This window comes from Molothrus aeneus, chromosome 2, assembly GCF_037042795.1.
Source record: "Molothrus aeneus isolate 106 chromosome 2, BPBGC_Maene_1.0, whole genome shotgun sequence".
Lineage (NCBI taxonomy): Eukaryota > Metazoa > Chordata > Aves > Passeriformes > Icteridae > Molothrus > Molothrus aeneus.
The window spans coordinates 110,407,766-110,420,247 of record NC_089647.1 but is presented as its reverse complement, the minus strand read 5'-3'; the positions used below and the strand labels follow the sequence as shown (position 1 = coordinate 110,420,247).

The window sequence follows — 12,482 nt, the reverse complement described above, 5'->3', positions numbered from 1 at the left end:
ATGCTCTTGCATTTTTGCACAACTTCTCTGTCCTGTCAGTTTTCTGTTCAAATAGCTTTCTTTAAAGAAAAACCAGTATAAAGTCACTCAGAAAACTGCATTTTCTCCATAAACCATTATTAGATTTGGGGTGGAAGGGAAGAGAAAGAAGAATGGCCATCAGGGTCTCATTTGGGGAGACCCTGAATTCTGGATAAGTTAGTAATAAAAGAGGTGCTGAAAAGTCAGAGGTGCCTGTCAAGTCAGAGAGGAGTTGCATTGACCTAATCAAGAAACAGGGATAATATTATTTATGGGAAGAGTAGGTTTCTGTTCCTGTGCCACCCACAGCCCCACAAGACTCAACTGTGTGACTTTTGTGGGCTCTTAACAGCATCAGGAGCAGCAGCAGCAGTGGATGGAGAGCAAGGAACTGCCCAAGGAAATGATGGGCGTTGGGATTTTTGTAGGGGGTCTGTGTGTGATTGTGTAGCAGAAAGGAGAGCAAGGGATAGGATGGGGGAAAGCAAAGTGAAACCAGCCCTAGAAGAATGGGTGGCCTAGTCTGGAGAGTCTGAGATCTTGTGAGTTACTGGCACATCTGGCACAATACATCACAGATGCATTAATTTTTGCCACTGAAGAGTTTGGCTGTGGCTCATTAGGGGCTTGGGCATCTTGCAAATATTAAGTTATGGTGGTGACCTGGCTTCTGTTGGCACTTCATTTTTCAGGTGTTTACAAAGTTCCCTGAAGTTTTGATTCATTTTAAAGCTGCTCATCTTACAGATATTACTTTGAACTATTCAACTTTTTCATGCTTTTCAGTTTCCACCCAGCTGGAAGTGAGGAGGGTGGGAGGAAAGATGCCCCTGTAGCCTCCTGCCTCCCAGGCAGCTGCTCCTTATCTTGATGGTATAATTCATATATAAAACATTGAATTGAGTCTGTTCAGTTGACTGCACACAGCAACAGCTGATCAAACAGCAGTTTCATGCTGTGCACCATGATTACCTGGATTACTAGGATAGCTTGAGTATAAACTGGGCTCATTTTTGCTTGAGTGATAAATCTGTGTTTGAATGTATTAAATATTGGAGCAAGACACCTCTTTTGTTCCAATATGAATTAATTTTTTATGAGGTAGCTTGGCCAGAGGCTGAATCAGTGTTATGCTAAATAACAAGCACAAATGAGGGAAGGAAAGGGTGTAAATGCATTTTTTCCACTTTAGATATTTGTCTTTTATGTTTCCTTCACCATTTTTGCCCCTACACATTCTATCAGAATGGTACCATTCTAGTGGCAGCATTTTTTCTTTCACAGCAGAGATATTTTTATGAACTGTTTGGCTCAAACTTCCTCCTGCTTGCACTTAGACATGGATGGATGGATGGATGGATGGATGGATGGATGGATGGATGGATGGATGGATGGATGGATGGATGGATGGATGGAAGGAAGTCACAAGTCATCTTATTTAGTGCCTCTCTTTTGGGCTTCTCTAGATGACATGTACATTCTCAGCCTTTTGTATCTCACCTGGAGAATGGTTTGGCCTTTCAGCAGGGTTCATCCTAATTTTTTGGTTTTTCAAATAAATAAAATGTTCACAAATCCTTGTAGGCTTTACAATTTAGCCTCTGTGTGTGTGTACACACCTATTTGTATTTGTGGGCTGTGATGATGGTAGGAATTTCCAAAGAGTCTCTGGGGCATGGCTGTTTGGAAGTGACATTGAGAGGTGCTCCATTTAAATCTGTAATTATTATGTGCTATTTGTGTGAAAACCATTAGCTGAAGATCAATTAAAATGTGAAACAAAATCAGCAGCCATGGAATGAGGACATGATGGGTCTGCTGGGCTTTGCTGTTGCCCAGCCTGGCCTAGGTGAACACCTGTGAGTCATTAGATACTGAGAAATCTGGGAAATTACAAGTCAATCTTTAATGTCAAGATATGAGAATGATAGTCTGTTTATTTTTTAAGTTCACTTCTTCCAGTTGATTTTGTTGTTTTGAGCATTTACTTTTCTCAGAGGACTAAAAAAAAGAATTCTTTGCTTGAGAACAAGCAAGACTTGGCAAAACAGATAAGCATTTCTCTTCTGAGGCAACTGTTGCATAATTTTACAAAATTTTCCAGATGCAGCTTAGTCTTTTTTTTCCCCACATTGCTGTGTATGGAAGGCAAAACTATTCTTCAGAGTAAATCTGACTGGCATTTTATTTGCTTGTAGATCTCTTCATAATAGTAATGCCTGGAAGGATGCCTTTAGGAAACTGCCTGTGTAGACCCTCAGCCAGTTCACTGTGCTCAGCTTTATTTGATCCAGTGCTGTGATCTGTTTGCTGTAGTACTTTCAGTTCTCTCTTTTTTTCCCCCCTCTATTGTGTCTGTTGTGTTTTGAGGCAGCCCAGATGGTAAACTAGCAGAAAGGGATGATCTAAGCTAAAGGAGGCCCTGGGACTGAGGGTGTGTGATAATATCAGAGTATAAATGATAATTATATTATTAATATTATTATTAATATGAACTTTTCCAGTATATCCTGGAGCCATAGCAAAGGACATGCAGAAGGTTTTTGGGTTTGGTTTTTTTACCTGACTGAAGCTTAGGAGAAGAATTCTGACATGCTTTAAAGTGTGAGGTGGCCATGGCTGTCCATGACAAGTCCATTAAATGAAGAGAATACAGTAAATGATTGATACCAGAAACACTCAACCTTTGAAAATCTGGAGTGCCCAGTTTTGTCAATATGAAGTTTCAGGGGGAACTTCAGATGTAAAAGTGAAGTGGAAATGAGGGAAGCCTTGGGCAGAACAGCTGTCTTCAGTACATAAGGCTGGGTAGCACTGAAAAGGTACCACATGTGTTGTGTTTCCACCCAAATGTCACAAATTGTCTTCATCCCATGCTTGGCAGGGCTTGAGCTTAACACCCCTCAGCTTTGGTCATCTCACTCATATCTGCCCAGGCTTTGTATCACTTAACCAGCTGCAAAGCTTGGGACAAGCATAGGCTGGATGTTTGCAATTCTGGTTTTAAGAACTTAATAAATGCTTAATAAATGCTGCTCCCTGCACCGTGAATGGATCATCCATGAGCTCTTACAGGGAGAAGAGATCACAGAAAGCTGGGACTAGAGTTTATGCTCCCATGAAGTCCCATTAACTCATGGGGATGCTCTTATTGACCTCGGTTACAAAATTACAGAATTAGAGTTCAGACAGAAAAACTCATTGCTTGTCTAGACAATGAAATGCCAACAGAAATAAATTATATTTGCTCATAGAGTGCTGTATCTTAGCCAGAAATGTTAGGTCTTTTGTACAAATATTTTAAGTAAATGTACATTTTAAGCAGATAGGTTGATAATGTCTCTTTTTGCTCCTTGGGGTTTCTGAAACTGTAATTTTGTTGTTTTCCCTAGCTCTGTAATGTTCTAGGTAAGTGATATTCATTTTAATGGCATTAATTGCAGCATGATGATACAGTTTAGGAAAACAGAAGATCTCTCCCCATGGCCAAAATACGTGGGTCAAAAAAGAGTTGCTTTTCTGGTCTTTTTTGTATTCTTTTGAAGGTAAGGCATGACTGAGAGTGACAACTTACATTGGCCCAGTTCTACCATGGTTGTAGGTTCTGAACTATAATTTTTGAATTTTCTTTGGTATGATTGAATCAGATATCTAAATTACTATTGTTGAGATGGCCCAAATTAGAGAAGTTAAAAGGTTGCCTTCACACTGAAGGCACAGAATTCTTCACAAGAGCAAAATTCCTCAACCTTTCTGTAATGTGAGGAACCTTACAAAACAATCCTGTACCACCTTAACTCACCCAGACCCTGGGTTTTTGCTTTTTTGTTGCTGTTGTTGTCTTGATTTTTGTTTTATTTACAATCCATATCTCTAATGCCTTGCAGGCATTATTGTCTCAAGCCATTATTTCAATTAAAACCTTTTGTCTGGCTGATGATGGGTGACAGAGCTAAAGGTGACCAGTGCCAGGTTCGATCTCTCAGAGGTGGAATAGTAATCAGATTGTGTCCATTAGAGCACAGACAAGACCAAGGCAGTTTCTATTAAATTGCAGTTTCTAGCACAGCAATGCAATGAAGGAGCTGTGGAGCACCAAGGAGAAATCCCACTGGTGCAAAATGTCTGCTTGGCTGTGGGTGACGTCTTCTCCCTGCTCCTGCCCTCTGTCCCTCCAGGAACACAGGGACATGGAAACTGTCACTAATGCTGGTGGCACTGAATTACAGGATGTGGTGGGGACATTTCTCAGAAGGAGGTCAGAGAGCCCTGAGTATAAACAAGGAGGGGTTTTGTTTGAATTTTTGAGTACTTAGGTCTAAGCAGCAGCAAACTGGATTCTTCTGCTAACTGATCTGATTTTTACATGCTTGAAACTTAATTCCTGATTGATGGAGTGCTTTTTCTCTTTCCCCCACAATTTACCTCACCTGCTTGGGGCATGTTCCTCTCAGTTTCTTCTTATGGACCTCATTCACTGCAGCTATGTTGACCACTAAATTGGTGTTCTCTCCAAATGTCCTTCTGCAGCATTAACAGATGGATTTTGTTTCTTTGGGTACAGTGCAGCAGTTTTGGCCAAATTCATTTATTTGCTGTATGTATTTTGCAAGTATTCCTGAGCATCAATGGTAGGTCAGGGATACTGTACAAAGACATCTAATAGTGAGGGAAGTTGTACTTCCCATGTGATCCCACAGCAATAGCAGCTTCTGTAACTTTTTGTAGGTTTTGACAGATTTCCTGGGTTTTTTTCTTAACATTTTAGATACTTCAGGTGGGGATTTTTTTATTTGTTTATTTGGGTTTGGGGTTTTTTTTTAAGTTTTTTTTTCTTTGAGACTCATCACCTAAATTAAGAAAAGAAGTGGCTTTTCTGGTGAAAATGAGACTTATATTCAAGATAAAGAAGAGGAATATGAAGATTACTAAAATAACAGCTTCAATGTGCTAAAAATCTATGGACATCCATCTGTTGAATAATTGAATAATTGTGTTAAAAATACTTGAGTTCACCTACCTTAGACCCTGAACTGAAGTCTTATTTGTCTGTATATAAACAATTGCAAAATGTTTCCTTTTTTTTGCTGTCCGTCTTGTGAAACATTTCTGCATCCCACAATTTCTCCATTAACCCCAGGGCAGAGGACTGTGCTTGTTCTGCAGGCTGAGTGTTATCCCATTTCCAAGGTGCATTTTTGGGCACATCCTGATGCTGAGCCTGGTGCAATGTTTGTTTTCTGCTCTGGGCTGCACCAAGGCTGCTCTGCCCTCTGGCCCTGTGCAAAGCAGCCTCTGCTCCCTGACATCTCTGCAGGCTCAGTCATTTAGATGTGGCTGAACAGGTTGACAACCAGGAAAGAAAAAACCCTTTGCAAACATATCTTTTGTGTCAAAATAAATACAGGGAGGAAAATGTTGGCAAATTCCATGAACTGGAGGAAGTCCTGCATTAAGATCTGCAAGTTAATACAGCACAAGCACAATGACAGCATTTCTTCCTGCTCAATGTACAATTTTAGTCAAAGGGAGGAATTTTTATGGTTATCAGGTGAACAATTTTTTTTTTTGTGCCAGCCATTTTAGAAGCTATTAATTGAGTGCCTGTGGCTCAGAATTTTCTTTGCTCCCTCCATGAATTAAAATTTAGAACTCGTAGATGATTTTAATAATTATATAAGAGAAGCAATTTTTTTTCCTAGAAAGGAGATAATAATTATGGAGGAACATGATAAAGTAGTGAGTAATGCAGAGAAAGTACAACAGGAATGCCTTCAGAAATTTACAGCTTTTCAGAGATGCAACTTCCAGTCATGTCCTTTCTAGTGTTTTTATTTTTTTTTTTTGTGAAATGCTAAGATTAAAGGGTGTTTCAGTAAAATTGCTGATTCCAGGCAGAATAGAATGGTGTTATTAAATTTCAGGGTATTTTAGAAAATATGCTTCAAAATACTCTTTAGATAGTCAAATATATTTGATCATAGGGCTACATTGTATGGCACATGGGGGTCAGATGAAAAATGAGATTCTTATCACATTTGTAAATTCAAATATAAATATAATATTTATATTATATATAATACAAGTATATGTAATCCAAATAAACACACACAAATATATAAATATATATAATAAAGGTTGGACTCTGTGATCTTGGAAATATTTCTAAGCTTAATGATGCTATGATTTTATTAAATAGCAGTTTGGATATTTTGCCCTAGAATAGGTATTTAAGATTTTCTGTTTTAAAAACTAATTAAAAATCTGAATTAATCATTCTCTCAGGATAAGAAAACTGTTGATGTTAGGAAGTGAGGTTGTAATGAAACTGTTTAGTGAAATGGTGCAATTTAAGGTGTTTAGTAGGTACAGAGACATCAAGAAAGAAAGAAGTTGGAACTGAAGATGAAATAATTACTGTGATGATTACATTTGAGTCCACTCTGTGTGAATGCAGAGTGCTGCACGATGGGGAGAGGAATGATTTTCGTGACTTGAACTTGTGTTATAAGATTCTGGGGGAGGCAATCTCCCACCAGCATCTCTGGGTGGCTGCCTTGGGTACCAGGTTGCCATGGTGACAGATGGAGGCTTGCCCGGTTAAGCATCCTCTAAACACGGTGGTATTTTCAATCTGGGGCTTCAAATTATCATCTTTGCTTCTTTGTTGTTTGCATTAATTACCTGCCTGTTGGTTCTTTGAGCAGAACTGCAGGTGAGGCTGCTTAACTGTTTGATTTCTGCTGTAGCTCTCTCTAAATATCTATATATGGCTCTCTGTGTGGAGAAAGCTGACCTGTGCTGGAAACTGCATCCAATTCCTGTCTTCTGTGAAGTGGTGGCAAAAGTGGCTGAGCCCTTATATTGCAATTCAGATCTGATTCTACTGAAATGCTCCTGGGGAGCAGGGGAATCTGCCTCTGGGTGACAGAATACTGTACATAGGAGCAATAATAGCATCAGTCACAGTTTTGGATGGTTTTTGCATTTGAATGCAGCTCTTTGCCTTGCTTGTGAAGAATGGGGACAATATCAAATACCTGTCTTTTGTTAGTGATGTGTTAAAGTGGCAGGTAAGCCAGAGGCAGAGCTGGAATGTGAAACATGTGAAGGGTTAAACTTCTCGAGAGGAGACCTTATTTCGTGTGTGACTGATTTTTCCAGGCCTTGCTTCACAGGTATTGTGTGTGCTCTGTTTGCGGCAGTCAAGGCACAGAGAGACCACTTTGCCACTTGCCCAGAAAAGAGGCTGTGGTTTGTGGGGTTTTCTGCAGCAAACCTCAACCTCACACCCCAGTATTCACATTTTAGTGTTCATTTCCCTTTTAATATGCTTTTGTTGCTGTTCCTGGTGCCTTCCCTGCCCTTGTACCACTTTGGCTCAGAGCTCTCCCTCCCAAACATCCACTCCCCTCACTGTTATTATAGTGACAGTCCAAGAGCCCATTTGGGGGCTTGGGTTCAGCTCCAGGAACAGGTATGGAGTGATGTGGCAGTACTGTGATTCCCAATGTGTGAGGCACCAAAACCAGCAACATTTCCACCTGACACTTGCACTGTGATGTGGTCTCTGTCACCAGCAGCCTTGAGTTATCCTGTTCTGTGTGTGCTAAGAGACCTACTTTTGTCTTTTGCTGTGCCCTCTGACCCTCCTGATCCTCTGCCTTTGCTTCTTCCATCTTTTTCCTGTTATGTGTTTGTGATGATTTCTGCAGCAAACTTGTGCCCAGAACAGAGCTGTGAAGTGGCTGAGAGGAAGGGGGGGACCAGCAGCCCTTGAACTGATCAGGTGATGCTTAGTTTGGAACCCTGCAAACTGCATCTTCCAAGCCCCAAGGACACATCCCGGCCCCTGCAGAGATCAGATCTGCTGGAGGATGGGCATGGACAGGGCAGTGAGATATTAATGAGCCTGATCCTTCCCTCAACACTGTTCTGGATTTTGTTTTTGCTTCAGGGAAGAGGAAACTCCCATGGTCCATCTCAACAGGTCCATGTGTGTATGTGGCAGGGGGTGGGGGAAAGGTGGCACATGCCCCAAAATGGGGAGTAAATACTGGGTAGGTGCAGTCAGGTGGATGAAAGGTGCAGGAGGAAACGAGGAGGTGGTACCTGGGCTGCCAATCAGCTGCAGTTCAGTGGAATCTAGAGAGTTATCCTTTTACAAACTTCTCTGTTGGTTCAGGTCCTGGGAATAAACTGCCTTTGTTCCCAGCTGCACTGCAATGTTTATTCATTAGATTTTAATAAAGAAAGTCAAATCTCATATCCCTTAATCAGTGTTGGTAACTGAATGCTATTAATTGATTACTCAATACCTGTTAGCATGAAAAGCCAGCAGAGACCTTCAGTGACAGCAGCCTTCAGTTTATGCATTCATTCTGTAAATTATTAATAACTACTATTGATCCTCTCCCAGCTGATGAAATATTTGTCTTTTTTGAGAAGTAACTTCTTTTTTTTTTTTCTTTGACAGATAAGCCAGATTTATTTAGGAGATTTGTTGCTTATTTTTTCTCCAGGAGCCAATCTCTCTTTGCAAGTTTTTTGAAGGGGTGGTCCATGTTTACATACCATGGCTGTTTCTGTATTATGTTCTTCCTTGGTCTCTTCAAATATTTTTGAGTGTAGTCAAGGCCACTGATCCAGCCAGATGTTTTTGCAATATAATTTCCTCAGTAGGAAGTATGGAAAGACCTTTATCAGTTTCATTACTGGTTTTCTCACAAAACATTTACGTGAAAACCCAAGATAAATAAGGCCATGAAACTAGGAAAAAAAAAAGGCAGGAGGGTATGATGTTTTAATGGAAACATCTGCAGCTGTTCTTTGGAAAATGTCAAATTATTCAGATAGGTCTACACTATCGTAACTTTTTTTCCTTTATTTTTTATTATTTTTTTCAGATGGACAAAGAAAGAGCATAACTGCAGCACATTGCAGCAGTTTCACTACAGGCCTAGGAACAGGACTGGGTTCTCCTACCCCCAGTCCATGAGTTGGCGACCAGAATGTTCTGTAGCCTCTCCCCAGGACTGCTATATTTTCTTCCTTTTCATTTCATTCAGTCCTGCCATGTTAGCTTGAGCCATCTGTTTTTGCTGTCAGTTCTTTTTGCCATTTCTTCCACGGCTGCTTTCTGCTTGGAACAATCTGTTTGGATGACAAAAACTGCATGTACTAGGACACACAGAGGGAGCTGATTGCATTCTCATGGTAACGAGGCAGGGAGCCAAAAGGAGAGATAAATTATGATGTATGAGTGTAGCTTCCAGCCTGGCCTCTTGCTGAACTTTATTCAACACATCCTGTTGGTTCAAAAGGATGATACAGCCTGCTAGAATATAGCTCTTGTCCTACTAGAAATTCACTTGTAGCCAATGTAAGCACCTTGGTTTATTTAAATCTCAGCTTGTGTGCTGAAGTAAAAGGCAGAGGTGTTCTTAGGAAGTTGAGAGGTTGTGGGCTGGGTTCCCTCCATGTGCACCCTTTCTATTTCTCTTCATTCCCACAGCAGCTTGACACACTTGCTGCAGGGCTTGACTCTGATATTTTCCACTGCAATTGTGAGGATTTATGACATCCACAACTAAAAAGAGATATTGCCCCCTCTATTTTTACTGTTCCTTCACTTGGGTGTCTCAGCTTCAAGAGTCGCAAGATGGAAATAAAATGTATTAAAAAATGGATGAGAAAAAAGCAATTTTTTGTGGTAGACTTACCCATATTTTTAATTCTTGTTGTCACACACAGCTGCGCATTCTATCTCTTAGTCAGACCATGTGTTCTTCTGGAGATGAAACCTCTGACCTGACTGTGTGTGGGAACTTTGCTACTGTGCTCAAAAATATTCAGAACTGGAAAGAGAGAGACATAGAACAAGTGTCAGGAAAACTTCATTAATTTAGGAAAATCCTGATAATACTTCCTCCTTTTTTGTTGTTTTTGGGGTTATATAAAAATGAAATGTTGGAGAGGACAGCTTTCTGTTTACAAACAGTAAAGTTTGTAGGTTTCCTGCCTGGCTGGGTGACCATTGTACCAAGGCCCGGCTGATGCATCAGAATTCCTGAGCATGTGGTGCAAAACTTGCTCAGCACATGTAAAATTGGACAACAAACTGTTTAATTAGGTGGGTTCAGTTCCTTTTGATGATTATTGGGTTTTGAGGGTTTTAGTTCCACCACCTCACCACTCTGGCACAGTGTTTGAATGAAAAATTCAGGATTTGGATGGACAGCTATGAGAGTATTTACATATCAAATCACAGGAGCTGTGCAGTGTATACACAGAAGTATTCTTTAATTGCTTTTCTTTTTATCTTTTAGGTCTCTCAGCAGCCAAGCTACTGACTGAGTCAGGCTTGAATGTGGTGCTGCTGGAAGCCAATGACAGAGTTGGTGGAAGAACTTTCACCGTAAGGGTAATTATCCCCAGAGCCATTTGTATCCCACATATTCATACTTACAGAGTGTGCCATGTGGGGGAAAAATTCTAGAGTACCAGCAGGTGGGAAATTTCCTCATCTTGTACCAAAAAGAGAAGGGAAAGACTGTTATGATGGTGGGGACAGAATATTTCTGTGATCTTCAGGCTCTGGAGTCATCCACCTGGGATGGAGAACACAATTAGCTAAGTTCCAAATTCATTTCCTGGGGAAAGACACTGCAGAAATCTCTGTGGAAGAAATACACATGAGGCCAACTATGCTGTGCAGAGTTTGAGCTGAGCTGTGGCATGGCCCATACAGAGTGGTTTAGGGCAGGGCTAGTTGGGAACTAGAACAACTCCTTTCACTCCTTTCTTCTGCTCTGTCTTGATGTGAGCCACTCCCTCTCATTCTGCCCATTAGAAAATCTTGCCTGTGCTGCTTCCTAGGACAGTGTGTTTTAAATTGGTCATTGGTGAGATGCCTGACTGAGCAAGAGCTGCACAGATGTCTCTGACTCTCCTCTCTCTGCCTGCCAGGCTCTCTCCTCTTTTTAAGGCTGTAATGTAACAATGGGTCACCTGTTTTGGTTATGAACTCCAAATTATAATCAACATGATGGTTATGAACTCAGTATTCACCACACCAGAACTCTACCAAAGAATTTGTTTTCCATGGAGAGAAGAATCTTAGCCAAAAATGCCCTGGGAGGATTTAATTTCATTTCATTCCTATGGATTTTAAGTTGGGTGCTATTTACAAAGGGCTTATCTCTTTTGCTTTTGCTTTTTTTTTTCTTCCCCTTTGTGTGTGTTGTGTGTGATAAACCAGAATAAGCAAGTTAAATATGTGGACCTTGGAGGGGCTTACGTGGGGCCAACACAGAATCGTCTCCTGAGGCTCTCTAAAGAGCTGGGAATAGAGACATACAAAGTGAATGAAGTTGAGCACCTGATTCACCATGTCAAGGTAAGAGATGCTCTCAAGCTGCTGCTGTAAACATGAACATTGTAGTGATGTCTTCCTCCTTGTTTCCTACTCTTGCTGCAGTGGAGAATACCTGTTTGAGTAGGCAGCATCTGAGTTTGTTGGTTAAAAAAATAAGTGCGTTGATAATGAAATCACCAACAAATTACTATACTAGTACAAATTATGACACACACACATATTTATTTGTGTACCCTGTGGGTGCCTCCTGTTAGCTCATGCTGTGGTTCAGGTTATATGAAAGCTCTCAAAAAACTTCCTTGTTTTGACTCTGGGTTTCATTATGTCCTTAGGAAAAGCCATTCTGCCATGACTGGCAAAATATTAGTCGGTGATGTTTGATCAAAGGTTAAAGACATTCACAGGTTTTAAACTGTGACTCTTCTGTGTAGGTCAGCTCTGATATGCACTGCCCAAGGTGTCTGAAAATCCCTTTCAGAAGTCCTGGAGGTATCTCCCGGAGGCTGAAAGTCTCCCAGGATGGGCTTCCTGAACCAGTGACAATTTTTATGCTGATGAAAGGAACGTGAAAGGCTATGTCTGGTTGTGCTGATGGAGAGACTTAACATGCAGAATAGCAAAATAGTAACTGCAAAAGGCTCTGGGAATCAGACAGTCTTGTGGAGGCAGATCTGAGCCTCCACATGGTCTGAAATAGAACAGCTATGGCAAAGCTGTTAAAAAGCCCACGTATTCTCAGTAGTCATTCTCCAAAAGAGCATCCTTTCTCCTTTCCTGATATAGACCGGTGCTGCACTTGCACAGAAAGGAAACTTTCCTTGTTAGACCAAGGAAGTTAACTCTGGATTTCATTGTATGCTTAGGAAAAGCCATTGGGCAATGACTGGCAAAATATTTGTAGTTGATGTTTGATCAAAGGCTAAAGACATTGACAGTTTTTAAAACAGCAACAGAGAAAAGATGTCCTGTCATGTTTTCCATTATTTTTTCTACTCAATTGTTATTAAAAAAAAGTGTTCTCAAAGTGATTTGCTATGGTGACTGTCTGTAATTATAATTTCTGTGGTAGAACTAATGGGTACTT

The 12,482-nt window shown here is 40.6% G+C and overlaps 1 protein-coding gene across 1 annotated transcript in view; it reads left to right on the top strand.

The window, feature by feature from the left end:
- Positions 1–12,482, top strand: part of LOC136553749 (amine oxidase [flavin-containing] B-like) — a 52,588-nt gene that overhangs the window by 7,414 nt on the left and 32,692 nt on the right. Inside the window, exons 2-3 of the mRNA XM_066545501.1 lie at positions 10,350–10,444; positions 11,282–11,419. Coding sequence (XP_066401598.1) covers positions 10,350–10,444; positions 11,282–11,419 — 233 coding nt within the window. The remainder of the gene's footprint in view (positions 1–10,349; positions 10,445–11,281; positions 11,420–12,482) is intronic.